The sequence below is a fragment of the Arachis stenosperma genome, chromosome 6, assembly GCF_014773155.1.
Source record: "Arachis stenosperma cultivar V10309 chromosome 6, arast.V10309.gnm1.PFL2, whole genome shotgun sequence".
Lineage (NCBI taxonomy): Eukaryota > Viridiplantae > Streptophyta > Magnoliopsida > Fabales > Fabaceae > Arachis > Arachis stenosperma.
The window spans coordinates 74,739,664-74,755,035 of NC_080382.1; the positions used below are offsets into that span (position 1 = coordinate 74,739,664).

General features: G+C 39.0%; 1 protein-coding gene across 1 annotated transcript; it reads left to right on the top strand.

Annotated features, from left to right (window-relative positions):
• Positions 1 to 10,161: 10,161 nt before the first annotated feature.
• On the top strand, positions 10,162 to 14,306 carry LOC130933485 (pentatricopeptide repeat-containing protein At5g12100, mitochondrial). Its single transcript, XM_057863122.1, has 2 exons — positions 10,162 to 12,723; positions 12,967 to 14,306. The coding sequence occupies exon 1, from the start codon at positions 10,200 to 10,202 to the stop codon at positions 12,576 to 12,578; it is 2,379 nt and encodes a 792-aa protein (XP_057719105.1). The 5' UTR covers positions 10,162 to 10,199; the 3' UTR covers positions 12,579 to 12,723; positions 12,967 to 14,306.
• The last annotated feature ends 1,066 nt before the right edge of the window (positions 14,307 to 15,372 follow it).

Consider the following 15,372-nt stretch of genomic DNA (forward strand, 5'->3'; position numbering starts at 1 on the left):
CCATTCTTAGCCATTCCCCCAATATCTTCAACCCACCACTAAACATTCGCAACATCCCAAACGAGTATCAAGCCACCACACCGTCGCAGAGGCGTGACACATATCTGCTGTTTGACCTGGTGAGAAGGACGTGGGCTGACACAGATGGGTGACCTTGGCGATACTAAATTTGTGTAACTGTAATTTGCAGCTGAGACAGTGAGACACAATATTTCAGACGCTGACTTCTTACTTGTTTACCCTCATTGAGTTCTTAATCTTTCTCATCTTGCCTGTCCAAACGTTTGATGGACTTTTTTCTCGAGTATATACCCATTTTGGTCCTCAAAGAATTTCAGATTGGACACTTTACTCCCCAACTAAAATTAATTATTCGATTGGTCCCTAACAATTAATTCCGTCAGTCACTTAGGTCCTTTACTCCGTTAACTCTAACGGAGGACTAAATAGTCCCTGACAATTCTAACAGGGGACAAAATGGTCCCGACAATTCTAACAAGGGACAAAATGATCCCTGACCCCTTTATTCGAAAATGACACTATTCTTCTCTAATTTTTATCATATCTCGTATAACCCTAACACTCATACTCTCCTTCTTCACCTTCACAGTCTTCTTTTCCATCTTTTTCTTCCTCCTCTTTAGCTCCAAAATTAAGCCATGGTGTAATTGTCACACGTGTCGCACCTATCTCAACATGTCATGAACCACACACTTCCTAAATCTTTCTGACTGGTACATCCACCCCCTCTACACTACACCCACCAAAAGCATCCACTACCACGTCTTCGATAACATCACCTCTAACCCAACACGTCCATGACATCCTCAAGACCAAGTTTCACAACTACTCCAAAGGTACACCTTTCTCCACTCTCCGGCAAGCAATATAGATTATTGGACATTAGGACATCATGAGAAGATTTTCCTTCGACATCATATGCAAAAAATTTTATGTAACTGCTTCACTCTTAACCTGTGAAAAAAATTTAAAAAAAAACTGTCCACTCTCAGTCTTAAGATCATAAAATAGTTCTTACCCAAAATAGTTTAAATAAGGTAATTTTATTTAAAATAAATATACAAATGTACAAATGATAATTTTTCTCTTCAAATTATTATCATATTATTTTAATGTATTCTTATACCTCCACAATATATCTATAACAATATATAATGTGAATACGAAAGGTTTGGTATCCAAATTTTTTCCTATCTTAGCCCTATTTTTATAATGTAAAATTACATATTCAGTGACGTACACACTCTATAAATTTTGTATTAGAATTATGTAATTGCTTCCATCTTAACCGTGAAATAAATTTAAGAAAACTGTTCACTCTGAGTCTTAAGATTATAAAATAGCTCTACTTGCAAAATAGTTTAAATAAGGATAATTTTTTAATAATTATTTTTTATTTATTGATATTAAATTTATAATTTTAAAAATAAAAATATAAAAAATATTTTGAATCAATGGGAAAGCAGCTAAAAATGCACGACAGTGCCTCTTTAATTAAAAATGTGTTTCTTGTTCCTTATATTTGACAAACTAAAGGCATACACACAAAATATATTCTATCTATATCTTTAATGCATGTCTCTTTGTGTCTGTGTCTAATCGTATACGTCAACTGAACAGAACCTGACAGCACACAGAAAATACACACACAAGCAGCAGGGCTTCTTCAATGATTTCTTTTTCTAAATTAGAAAGTAAGAAAAATAAGCCATGTTTAATGATCGGGACCATTATCATCGTCTCCACAAATACACGGGTGCACCGGAATAGGCCATCTCTTGCAAGGATATTTTTAATTAACAAAGTATAAAATTACTATATTTCCGAAATAATTGTCTTTTACTTATTAAATTTTAGATAGAAAAATCTTTTTTTTTTGGTCGGTGGATTGGACAACCCCCAATCCTAGGTACCTCAATGGATTGGACAACCCCCAATCCTAGGTACACAACACACCCACACACTCCTCACACTAGATAAAATAAAATATGAAAGTATTACACCCGTGTCTTTGCATCCGGGCCTGGCTTTCATACCAGGGCAATTGGAAGAAAGGTAAGCAAAAAAAAAATACCCAGGACTGATCCTTGTTGTTCTGCTCTTCTTGGGCTTCCCCTGGCCCATGACCCATTAAAAATTAGATGAAGGACATGCTGGAGGTTTTCCTCGACTACACTGGCTGAAAAATACTTGCGCCTTTCACTCGAACCCATAACACCCTGACCCCTTCGTATCTTTGCATCCAACCACCAACAACTCTTCTGGGAGACTCTCTCACGAAGTTTTCTCAGTTCACAGACAGCAACCTACACAATCTAGGTAAACCATCTCGAATCCCTCACTGCGATTCGATTTAGACCGTTTATTGGTTGCTTCGCGGAATCTCACCCATCTGATTATGTAAATCGATATCACCAACAACCGAGGCCATCGGTACATGTTGCATGTTTTTTCCTGAAAAAAAAATTTCCTTTTTCTTTTACTGTGTTTCCTTGCATCGTCATTCTTGTTATATGGGGTCTTTACTTCGACGGTGGGGAAAACCCTTGTCCATTCTCGTTGGTGGTATCCCTTAATGGGGGTGCACTATTTGCTGAACCCTTGCCTTGCCTCCACTATCTTGCGCCGGCTACCTTCTCTGCATGTTTCATCTAACATGCAATCTTGACGGTTTTTATCATTCCTTAGTCTCGTGGCCTGCCTGCCTGTTTGTTTTACTACCCAATTCTCGTGTAGAACCACTGAGTTCTGAGTTCCACGACCAGAGAAATGACTCACTCCGGAACCCCTTGTTTTACGTTTCAAAGCTTTTGCAAATGTTACTCTTGGTTGCTTCCATTTTTTCCCCTTCTTAGATGAAACCCTAAACCCTAACGTTATTATCGATTCCATCAGTTTTTTACAGTATTTAACTATTAGAAAAGTCAATAAGGTTTCTCCAATATTGTGTGTTATTGTTTGAAATACTATTTAACCACCTATAGATTACGACTCTCAGGTCTGTTATTTGTACTGTAACAGGTCATCATGTCTTCATCCAGGAACAAGGGCAAGCGACCTGCAACAGACCTTCAACGAAACCAGCAACACCGCCCACTGCATTTTCTGAAGCCAATAATAAAGCCTCCAAGCTTCAAACTGGTAAGCCACCTCCCCCAAGACGTATATCAAAGGACATAGAATGTTATTACTTCCTGAATGATCAATGTGTTGGCCAACACTTTCCTATTCTTTCGCAGGCCCTCCCAATCGGTCCCGACAAACTCCCGAGCGGGCCCCCCTACATAACCCTGGTGGTCCCTGACGGCAGGTGTATCAGCCATCGGTGTTTCTGAAAACAATAGCAAAATGGCAGCATCGCATTGACCCATGGTTGGCCAGAGTTCTACCGGATGTACCAAATTAATTTAGACTTCATCCTTCTTTTCAAGCACAAGGGAAACTCTGAATTCCAAGTGCGTATCTTTGACTTCGGTGGACACAAAAACACATACATCCCCCGACCATCAAAGGAACCTCCGTACGAAGCGAAAGGTGGTTACCGGCGTGCCCGCTGTATCAACAATCCTTCCTCACACAAGACGAAAGAGATAGCCCAAACGCACAAGACCAAATGGCCATTCTTTGTAATGGACCTCACTGACCGCGTCTTGCACTCCCACCTGTTGGTAAGGCACCAATTCCTTTTCTTGTACGTTTCTTCATCAATAAGTTTATTCTCTTTTAATGATCTGCTGCTATGCTACAAACAGCCAAATGTCCCTCATCTGAGCCATTTCACCGGTCAGAGACACACACTCTTCCTATCACACGGACACATTGAGGTCGAGGCTACCTATACAAGATTTAGTGGCAGGCGCGACAGTTACTTCGGGGTCATCTCCGGAGGCTGGGCAGAATTCGCCAGCCTGTGCAAATTCGAGCCCGGAGGTGTCGGGATCTTCGAGGTCATATCAACTAAGCCAGTCACAATTTTGCAAGTCCGATGGAGCAACAACGCCGCAGCTCCTGAATCTTGCTATCCTTATGTTGTTAACCAGATTTGTATTTTGTGGATGAACTACGTGTGTATCACTTTTTGCAAATTCCGTTACTTGATATGCTAATTCCTGGGAAAACAATAGACCAACTTTCTTGTATTTTGTGGATATAAATGCTGTATCACTCTTTGAAAATAGACTGTGTTTCTTCACACACTTACTATTAACCAGACTTGTATTTTGTGGATTATCTTTGTGTATCAATTTTTTGAAGAATTCTGTACTAATTCCTGGGAAAACAATGTACTACATTTCTTGATACGGTTACTATTAACCACCTATCCCAGGGGTGTTATTTGCGTACTGCGACCTGTTATTGCGTCGCAGTTTGGTCACCCAAATTGAATTTCATTAGCAATGCTTACATTACACTTGCTGGTCCTGCTTTACTTCAGTTGGTTGCCCCATTGTTAACTCTGTGCAATCTCTGTCTTTTAACTTTTGGTGTAATTACAGTGGCTTAATAAGGACAGATAAATTTTTTCTCATCCACCAAGTGCCACGTTAAGGTTAATCTTGAAATAATTTGTAATTAAATATCACACCATTTGCATCTGCATCAAGAATATCCAGGTACATGTCCATTGTCCATGTAGAAGCAACATTTGCATCTGCCTCAAGAATTTCCATGCACATGTCCAATTGTCCATATAGAAGTCCTACTTGACCAGTTGCACAGGAGGGTTAGGATAACATTTTTAACGTGCGGAATAGTGTTCTGGCCTTTTTTTTTCCGACGAGGGTCCAAGCCTACTACGATGATCCAACCCGAATTCAACTACTTCCCCTTTCCCAATTAACTTCCCCTCCTCCACGCGGGTCTTGTATCTTTGTCTCCACCTCCATTGTCGCTGTCCATTATCATTATCTAACGAAGTTCTTCTTCCAAACACCGTTTCGCAAACTTACAGCATCCTCATAGTTTCGCTATGTCTTCAAAGAGGCTGTGTCTTCAAAGAGGTTGTGTCCTATCTCCCAAGATCTGCAACGCTCACTACGTGCCGTCGCCGCTCTGTATTAGACCGTCAGACACCTCCGAAATTCAATTTCCCATCCTCGAACCCTATCAGGGGCATCGAGTTTCCTCGCTGGGCTTACGGAGCTCTCCGTGGGTGGCCGACGTCGCGCCAATGACTCACCTCACTGAATCTCCTCTCCATTTCATCACCTCCATGCGAATGATGAGTGAGAACGCCGGCGATAATTCTGTGTGCTTTTTTTTGGGTCTGGGAATTGTTTCACAAATTTTTTTTGGAAGATGACGATAGCCCACGATCCAGATTAGGGGTGTACACAGCCCAGCCCACCCCGAAGACCCGGCCCGGGCCCGAAGGCTTTTGGGCGGTGAAGGCTCGGACTCGAAGTGACCCGGGGAAAAAAAGCGAAACCAAGAAAGGAGGTGAAACCGGGACCGGGCCATGGCTCGGGTTACCTGGCCCGCGCCCGGTGGCCCGGCCATATACACAAACACAAGTACACAACGCTGATTTCAAATTAGGGATAGGGGTTACTAGGGCAGGCACAACACATTCAGTTTCAGTCCGTTCTCTATTCACTCATTTCACTGCCTTCCTCAGCAGCTCAGCCATTCAGGCTCACTCCCACGCTCCCAGTTCCCAGTCTCCACTCCCCTCTCCAGCACCGGCAGTCCCCACTCCCCACGGCACAGGCAGATCTGGTGACCCCTAACCTCATCGTTTTTCCCCACGGGCCACTCTCAGTGTCGCAGCACAGCAGCCTCCCATTCTCGTCTCTTCTCAACCCTCTGTGTTTCAGCGCAGTCACCGGCGAAGCTCTTAGTTCGACTGAAGATAGGGACGACCTATGGTGAGCACCTTGCTTCTCGGTGATGGTGACGACCTACGGTTCTCTTCTCTATTACTGCCCCGGCGTTGCTCTGCTCTGTTAGTCCTGCTCCTTCTGCTCCGCTCTCTTCTCCGGTTCTTCTTCACAGGTCTTCTTTTCAGGTAAGCAATTAATTTTATTATTTCATTAATATTCTGATTAAGGATTAGGGTTTTTGATAAATAGAATTTGTGAGTTTTGAATGTGGGTGTTGATTTTCATTATTAGAACTCTGATTAGGTGTGGGTATTGATGTGTGTTTAGCTGATTTTTGTTCTGAATTGTTGTTGATTACTGATGTTTTTGGTTAATAGTGATTACTTGTTCTGTGTTTACTAATTTTTTACTGATTTGGTGTGGGTGTTGATGTGTGTTAAATGATTTGTTTAGCTGATTTTTGTTTTGAGTTGTTCTTGATTACTGATTATTTGTTTAGCTGATTTGGTATTTACTGATTACTGATGACTGATGGATGTTGATGTATTTACTGATTTTTATTTTGCTGATTTGTTTTGTTGATTTTCATTATTTGTTCTGTGTTTACTGAAAAATTGAGATGGTGTACTGTTGACTGAAAATTTCCAAAAATTGAGTATGTGGTCTGAAAAATAAATCATTACATTCGAAAGGAAAATATTGAGTTAGTTGTTGTCTCTATCCCAATGCCTTCTGAGTTGTGTTTTCTTGTCACTCGTTCATTTTAATTTTGATATTGATTTGTCTTATTTTCTTTTTTCGGGAAAAAATAAAACCTGCACTGTTTGAAAATATGAAAACTCGTAGTTGAGGAAGAATGGTGTGCCACGAAGCTTTTTTTTAATCTGTTAGAGTGTTAGTCCTGTTTACATCATGCTTTAATAATTTAATTAATTAATTAATTAATTAATTAATTTCATACAATTTGTTATTGTTATTAACAATTAGCAATTCCATATGAAATTCAATTTGCAAGTGCCTTTTAATTATGCTTTGAGCTTCGTGATAAGTAATAACTGATAAGCTTCTTCTATATCATAATAACAACTTGCTAAGCTAGCCCTCTCCGCCCCCTCTCTTTTTTCCTATACTAAAATTTAATATGTGATGATCTAAATTAGTTTTACAAATTTAATTTGATAGTCTAAACTAATTTTATAGATATATTTATGGTCTTGACTTTGTTATTTTAGGATACAAATAATGGGAGGAGGAGATAACTGTGTTCCTCCACCAACTATCGAAGAGGACAAACCAATAGAAATTGAAGCTGAAAATATTGCTGTTCTTACTTCCGCTATTGAACCTGAAAATCCTGCTGCTCCTACTCCTGCTATTAATGCACAAGTAGACGAAGAAAAGAAAGATGCAAACAATGAAGTTCCAGAAGTTGTTCGCAAGGGAAAAAAATCATATGTTTTGCAGCATTTTACTGTACTTCCATTGACTGAGACAAAGGGACAGCATCAGGCTAAATGTCATCATTGCCAGAAGAAATACAGTTGTCACCTTACTAAACATGGCACGAATTCTCTAAATAAGTACTTGAAGAGTGCTCATAAGTGGATATTTACTAAAGTAGGAAAGCAGGGGATAGTTCATGGTTATATGCCTAAAATTGATGAAGAAGGGGAACTATGCAAAGCTTTTAAGGGTTATAGCTTGGAAGATTGTAAGAAGTCTGTAGCTGAGTTCGTTGTACTTGATGAAATGCCATTTAAAGTTGTCGAGGGGATTGGGTTTCGCAAAATGTTAAATCGATTTGAGCTAAAATTTACGGTCCCATCTAGGATGACGGTCTCAAGAGATTGCTTTCAACTTTATTTAGATGAGAAGAAAAAGCTAAAAGAATGATTGGCAAAGTCATGTGCTCGGGTTTGCTTGACAACAGATTGTTGGACATCAAATCAGAATTATAGTTATATGAGCTTGACTGCACATTTCGTTGATGAAGAATGGAAGTTACAAAAGAGAATTATAAATTTCTGCCAGATTGAGAACCACAAGGGTGATACAGTAGGAAGAGAAATTGCGAAATTCTTGAGAGAGTGGGGAATTGAAAAAGTCTTCACAATCACAGTGGATAATGCAACTTCGAATGATGGAGCTATTACTTACCTTCAAAGAAAATTAGGTGCAAGAGGTGGGTTGGTGTGTGGAGGAAAGTATATGCATGTGAAATGTTGTGCTCATGTTCTGAATTTGATAGTGAATGAAGGAATTAAGGAGCAACACACTTCAATTGAAAGCATTAGAAATGCTGTCAGGTATGTTAGGTCCTCTCCTCAACGAACTAAAAAATTTAAAGACTGCATTGAGGCTGAGTTGATTGAATCTAAAAGTCTTGTGTGCTTGGATATTCCAACTAGGTGGAATTCTACCTATCTAATGTTGGAACATGCCGAGAAATTCGAAAAAGCTTTTGATAGACTTTTTGATCAAGAACCTGATTTTCTTAGATGGTTTGGAGAGGATAGTGGGGGCAAAAGGAAAGTTGGTCCACCTACACCACTTGATTGGCAACATGCTAGATTATTCATTGAGTTTTTGAGAATCTTTTACGAAATAACTTTGAGTTTCTCTTCTTCTTTGCATGTTACATCAAACAAATGTTTTCATGAAATTGCATCTATTGCTTCTCAATTAACATCTTGGAGCCAAAGTCATTCTGAATTGTTAGGGTCTATGGCATGTTCTATGAAGAATAAATATCATAAATATTGGGGACCTGTTGACAAATTTAACCCGTTGTTACTTGTTGCTGTTGTATTGGATCCTCGTTATAAATTAGATTATCTCTGTTGGTGTTTGGAGGATGTTTATGACAAGGAAGTGTCTACTACTATGACTGGTTTTGTTAAACTAACATTGGAGACTTTATATAAGTTTTATGAAAAGGAGGTTGTAGATGATAAAGGAAGGGAAAATGGTGAAAGTTCATCTAGAGATGTCTTGGATGATAATATTAAAGTCTCAACTGGTGCTAAGGGAGTTTCTGAAAATAGAGTGAATATGTGAAAAAAGCAAAAAAGAGAGAATGCTAATGCAGATAGCAAGTCAGATGTGGAGAGATATCTGGCCGAGGATATTGTAGAAGATGAGAATTTTGATATATTGGCTTGGTGAAAAGTGAATGCTTCAAAATACAGAATTCTTTCTCTCATAGCCCGTGACGTCTTAGGTATTCTGGTCTCAACCGTTGCTTCTGAATCATGCTTTAGAACTGGTGGACGTGTACTTGATGTCTTCCGCAGCTCTTTGTCACCATTAATGGCTGAAGCTTTGATATGTACTCAAAGTTGGTTGTGCCCTTCGAAACAACAAGTTGGAGATCAACAGTTTGATCAATATGATAGTAGTCAAAAGATTGTTGAAGGTACATTTATAATATTTTTATTATTGCGACTTTATTATTTGAAGTAATAATCTCTTATATGAAAATGAATAATTTTATATATTTTTGTGATTTGTATTTTGTAGGTTTTACTAATGCATCCATATCACAAGGAACAAGTTGACAACATTAATAGCAATTGATGGATGACTATTCTTCTGTGGTTAATGTTGTGTTATAAAGACTATGAGTTAAAGTTCTATGTTTAGGAAGAATAAGACTTTTGATTGTGGTTATGTGTTTAGTATGTGACTTAACTATTTAGTGTTATGAGACAATATTAGTATTGATTGTGATTATGTTTTAATTTTAGAAAATGGTTGATTCTTGTCATAATTTTTTAAGTGAATTTTACTATGTGAATTGTGAAATAATGGCTGGACATTAGGTGATTTTTACATGTTAAAGACCCGGTTTTCACCTGATTTTTACCCAGTTTTCACCCGGCCCGAAGATGCATAGGTTTCATCGGGTCTAGAATCGGGTTATGGTCATGAAATTAGGCCCGGTCTATATTTCGGGCCGGGTCTGAGTCAGGTCAAACCCGGTGTGGCCCGGCCCATATACACCCTAATCCAGATATCATAATGACCAAAAAAATATAACCCATTTAGTCCAAAAAACTAATAAACTGGATCTTAAGATTTACATCAAACCAGACCAAACTTAACCGGTTTGCAATTTTATCAAATTTTGAGTCAAATACATAATTTCCAATTCTTTCCGTACGGATTGAATGCTGGCCATTGAAATGGCATTTTTCCATCTAGTCCATCATGATCCAAAAAATACTTTCCTCACCAAAGACAAAACCTTAACAGTTACGGAGGTTTTGATGTTAAAAAAAAAAAAAAAAAAAAAGTTACGGAGGTTTTCGAACTTAACGAACGCAAAACCTCGCTGAGAATCTGAGAGAGAAACAAATGGGATTGAGAAAGCACGGTGCTCTTCAACTTGGTGTTCTCCACAATTACAACCTCGCCGTCAATCCCAATATCTCTGTCTCTCATTCCCTTCCCTTCTCCTCCGAATGCCAACCCCAATCGAACGCACTCTTCGACCGCGATGACCCCCAAGACCAGTCAAAGCTTCAGAAAATTGAAAAGTTTCATTCTTTTCTAGAAAAGGGTAGCACCATCACCGCCAAGAGGTTCCTTAAATCCCTTGTTCTCTCCAAAACCCCATTCTCTTCTCCTTCCGAACTCCACACCTTCGTATCAAAACCCCTCTTCTCGAACACCCTGTTATGGACCTGCTCAATTCCCAAATTGGTCGACCAAGCCACCGAGTTGTACTATTCAATGAGAAAAGATGGTTATGCCCCTTCCATCCGCTGCGTCAACCGTCTCCTTCATGCTTTGCTTGTTTCCAAGCAGTTCGAAGAGGCCCTGAGTTTGTTCTCGGACTTTGCTGGGTCTGGTATGGGACCCAGTGCAGAGTCGTACAAGAACGCTGTTTATGCAGCGGCCATGTTGAAGGATCTGAGGAAGTGTTTTGAGTTGATGGCTTCCATGGAGAAGCAAGGGGTGACCCCTTCTGTTTTTGTGTATAATTTGATCATTGGGATGCTTTGCAAAGTGAGAAAGGTGTGGGATGCTCGCAAAGTGTTTGATGAAATGGGTGAGAGAAATCTGGTTCCGAATACTGTTACTTATAATACCTTGATCGATGGGTACTGTAAGGTGGGTCAATTAGAGGAAGCTTTTAGCTTGAGGGAGAGGATGAAGACCCAGAATGCGGACCCTAGCCTTCTCACCTACAATGCCTTGTTGAGTGGTCTTTGCGGTTCTGGGAGGTTGGAGGATGCGAGGAAGGTGTTGCTAGAGATGGAGGCTGCTGGGTTTTTACCTGGTGAGTTTCTGCGTGTTGTATTTGATGATGATAATGATGGTTCTTGGGGTGAGAAAGTGTTTGGCAAAGCAGAGTTGGAAAGGGTCGATGAGCATACTTGTTGTATTTTGTTGAATGGATTGTGCAGGGTAGGGAGGGTTGAAAAGGCCAAGGAGATTTTGGCCAAACTTGTGGATAATGGCGTTACTCCCAGCAAAATATCATATAACATATTAGTGAATGCATACTGCCAAGAGGGGGACATAATGAAAGCTATACTGACAGCCGAACAAATGGAATATCGAGGGGTGAAGCCTAGTGCTGTCACTTTCAATACCCTGATTAACAAGCTCTGTGAAACTAAGGACTTGGACCAGGCAGAGATATGGGTGAAGAAAATGGTAGACAAAGGTGTTTCCCCCACTGTGGAAACTTATAATTCTTTGATTAATGGTTATGGACAAATGCAGCATTTCGTCAGGTGCTTTGAGATTCTTGAAGAGATGGAAAAGAATGGGATAAAGCCTAACGTCATAAGTTACGGTTCTCTAATAAATTGTCTATGCAAAGACCGTAAGATCCTTGATGCTGAAATTCTCCTTGCGGATATGGCAGGCCGGGGGGTTTCACCGAATGCAGAAATATACAATATGCTTATTGAAGCCAGTTGCTCCTTGAGTAAATTTAAAGATGCCTACAGATTTTTTCAGGAAATGCTACGAATTGGAATAGATCCAACTCTTGTGACATATAATACACTGATAAACGGACTTGGAAGGAATGGAAGGGTAAGTGAAGCTGACGATCTGTTTCTCAAAATGACTAGCAAGGGACATATTCCGGATGTAATCACATACAATTCGATTATCTCAGGTTATGCAAAGTCTGGAAACACCCAGAGATGCATTGAATTGTATGAGAAGATGAAGAGATTAGGCTTAAAACCTACAGTTGGTACCTTTCATCCTTTGATCAATGCATGCAGGATGGAAAGTGTGGCAACAGCAGAAAAGATGTTTCAGGAAATGTTACAAATGGGCTTACTTCCAGATCGAGTCATATATAATGAAATGATGTATAGTTATGCTGAAGATGGCAATGTTCTGAAGGCAATGTCTTTGCACCAAGAGATGGTCAATCGGGGAGTCAACTGTGACAAGGAAACTTACAACTGCTTGATCCTGGCATGCCTCAGATATCAAAGAATTTCAGACGTAAAGCATCTTGTTGATGATATGAAGGCTAAAGGACTACTCCCAAAAATTGATACATATAACATTCTGGTTAAGGGACATTGTGACCTAAAAGATTTCAGTGGTGCTTATTTTTGGTACAGGGAAATGTTTGACAGGGGCTTCATTCTAAATGCTCGCATCTGCTATCAGCTGATAGCTGGTCTTAGAGAGGAGGGGATGCTGCGCGAGGCTCAAATTTTATCCTCAGAATTAAGTTGTAGAGAACTGAACCACTAGAAAACTGAGAAGGGAAACCTTTGCTGATGCTCATTGAATACGATTGGAAAAGTGAATAAACTAAGCTCGAAAGGCCTACAGTGTTTATATGTTGTAAATTACATTTTGAAAGTGGCTAGTGAATCATTTACACAACTTCATGATGGTAAGCCTATTCACAATTCTATTTATTTACAATTATCTTTAGTATTTAGTTGTCTGTTTATAATTCATATTTAAAAAAAGAAACTAATTATGCATTAATGGATAGAAACATACCCTCTGCTTGATACTGCTTTTTTTGTAATCAGCTTTTAGATTTTCTAATTTTATGCATAAAAAACCCTAGTCACAAACACTTTGCATTGCAACTTCAACATTTCAAAGGATCGTTTTTTTCTTCGTACAGGAAATTGGCTGAGAGATATTTCTTCCAGATGCTGAGAGAAGTCGGCTTCTCAAAATGTAAATTGAAGGTGGTGGAAAGAGAGTCTGAACTGGTAAACATTTTTTAGCCATAACTCATTGCTGATATTTGCGTGGGAAGCAAGCTTACTCAGGTTGGAAAGGGAAGTTAAATAATCATTTTTTAGGTTAGGATTGGGAAGGAAGTCTTGCTTCCGATAATATCAACTGCAAAGATATTTCGTAGATCACCCAAATCTGGTCTTTTTCACTAGATCATGCATCTCCTAGCTGGAAGTCATTTTTGATGGTGGTTTGTGATGGCTGAAATTCTAACTTCATTTGCAAAATGGAACAAAATATTAATAAATGGTCTGCAGAAACAGTGTCACAAATCACAATCTTGCCGGAATATGACAAAGGAGACTGAAAAGTTTCAGCAATAATAATTCCAAATTTATGTTGTGCACCCTCTTGCATAGTGATATCAGATACAATTTTGTAGTGCTATAAATTTACAACTATGGGTGATAAATTCGAACTCATCAACAAATTTAGCACCAAAGTTTCCAGGAAGTCGCCCGAAAATGACAAGGGTTGGGCTGAGATTTCAGAACAGAAGAGAGAATAGTTCCAAGACTTGTATTTATTGTGTGACATGCCCCTTTTGCATATTGAGATGAATGAAAGCGGATAGAATTTCGGTGATTCTGATGATAAATTTGAAGCGCTTAGTAAATTTTGCATAAAAGTTTGGTATAGCTGACTCGTTTAGAAAGAGATCTTGTCAAAGTTTGGTTTCATTCTCAATTAGGGTGTGTTAAAATCGACCCACATAGATCAAAAGTTATCTGATGATTCAATTTTGAATAAAGTACCAATCCGGTTTTTGTCTATTTGCATGACTATCAATGCAATCCTTGACCAAAAAAAAAAATGATTCACTTCGACCCTTGACTCTGTGCTCCGTCTGTCAACGTGGTTTTTTTGTCACTTTTGCTGTTAAGGAGTAACAAAACATGTTGATGTGTCTTATTAAGTTGCTGAGGTGGAGGGTTAAGATGGTGAGATAGATGTTAGATACCTACGTGGCTTGTTAGAAAAAACAGGAGTTTATCTGTCCTGTTCCATATGAGCACAAACGACGTCGTTTTGATATCCCTAGAAGACGTTATTAGATGATTTTGGTCGTCTCTCTCCCTTTGTTTCATGTTTGGAACCCCAAAACTCCATAAGCAGTAGAAGAGAGCATCAGAATGGGGATGAACTTGAAGAGAGCATCAGAATGGGAATGAACTTGAAGAATCTTGATGCAGTCCCAAAAATTGTAACTCCACTTTTACCTTGTCCACTTGGTTTAGGAACAACATATCTAGTAGGAGTATTAGATACAAAGTTGGAGGAGTATTAGATACAAAGTTGGAGGAAGTTGTGTGTTGGGTGAAGTAAGAAGTCCTAAATAACGGCCAATGGTGGGAGGATTATGGAGTAAAAAGTCTTAAATAAGGGCCAATGGTGGGAGGATTCTGGAGTAAAAAGTCTCAAATGCACCACAGAAGCTGGAACAAATGTGAAAATAGATGATAGCCTAACAATTGGGTGCTTCATCCTTTGTGATGTATTGGTCTGTGGGGGTGGGAGGTTCACGTTGATGGTCTCAGATGCCCCCTGTAAACAACAAACTTGGCTTATATATCATAAACTTAGTTAAATGTTATAATGATATAGCATAATTTAATTGTGATTCAGATTACAACATCTGCTTGGAGAGCAGATTGGAAAAGTGAAATTGCATCCGTTTGTGCCACTAAATTTTTTTTAGTTATAAATAATATACAATTTGCATATAAACAATGACAAGATTATGAACACAACCTTGAGACATATAATCATAAACCTACTCACTACTGGATCCATGGTAGTTACAGCAGAATTGGTACTCTAACTGTTTTTCTTTGCTCTTTGAACCTGTATAAATAATTGTTCAGATATGATCAATTAAACATCACAGCATTTTATTTACAAACAATTAAACCCCTAACCAAAACATAATATGACACCTAAATTTCCAACTTTTTCATTTATAGGACAAATCAAATACTAAAGTGATTATACCTGTGTGGTGTTGGTAGAGTCCACTGATACAACATTCTCCTTGCTAGCTCTTCTTTTTGTCTTGATCATAGGCTTCTAATTAAGATCTTTAGAGGATTGGAGCAAGGTTTGTAGTAATGGTCCTTTTGGCCACACTTATTATAGGTGAGTTCAAATGTCTTCCTGACCTTGTTGGAATGCATATCTCTCTCAACAGGATCAATTCTTCTCTTCATCTTTGAACGATGAGCAAGTTTACTAATTGTGGGAGGTAACGATTTGGTGAATTAGTTACTATCCAATACTCTTCACTGTT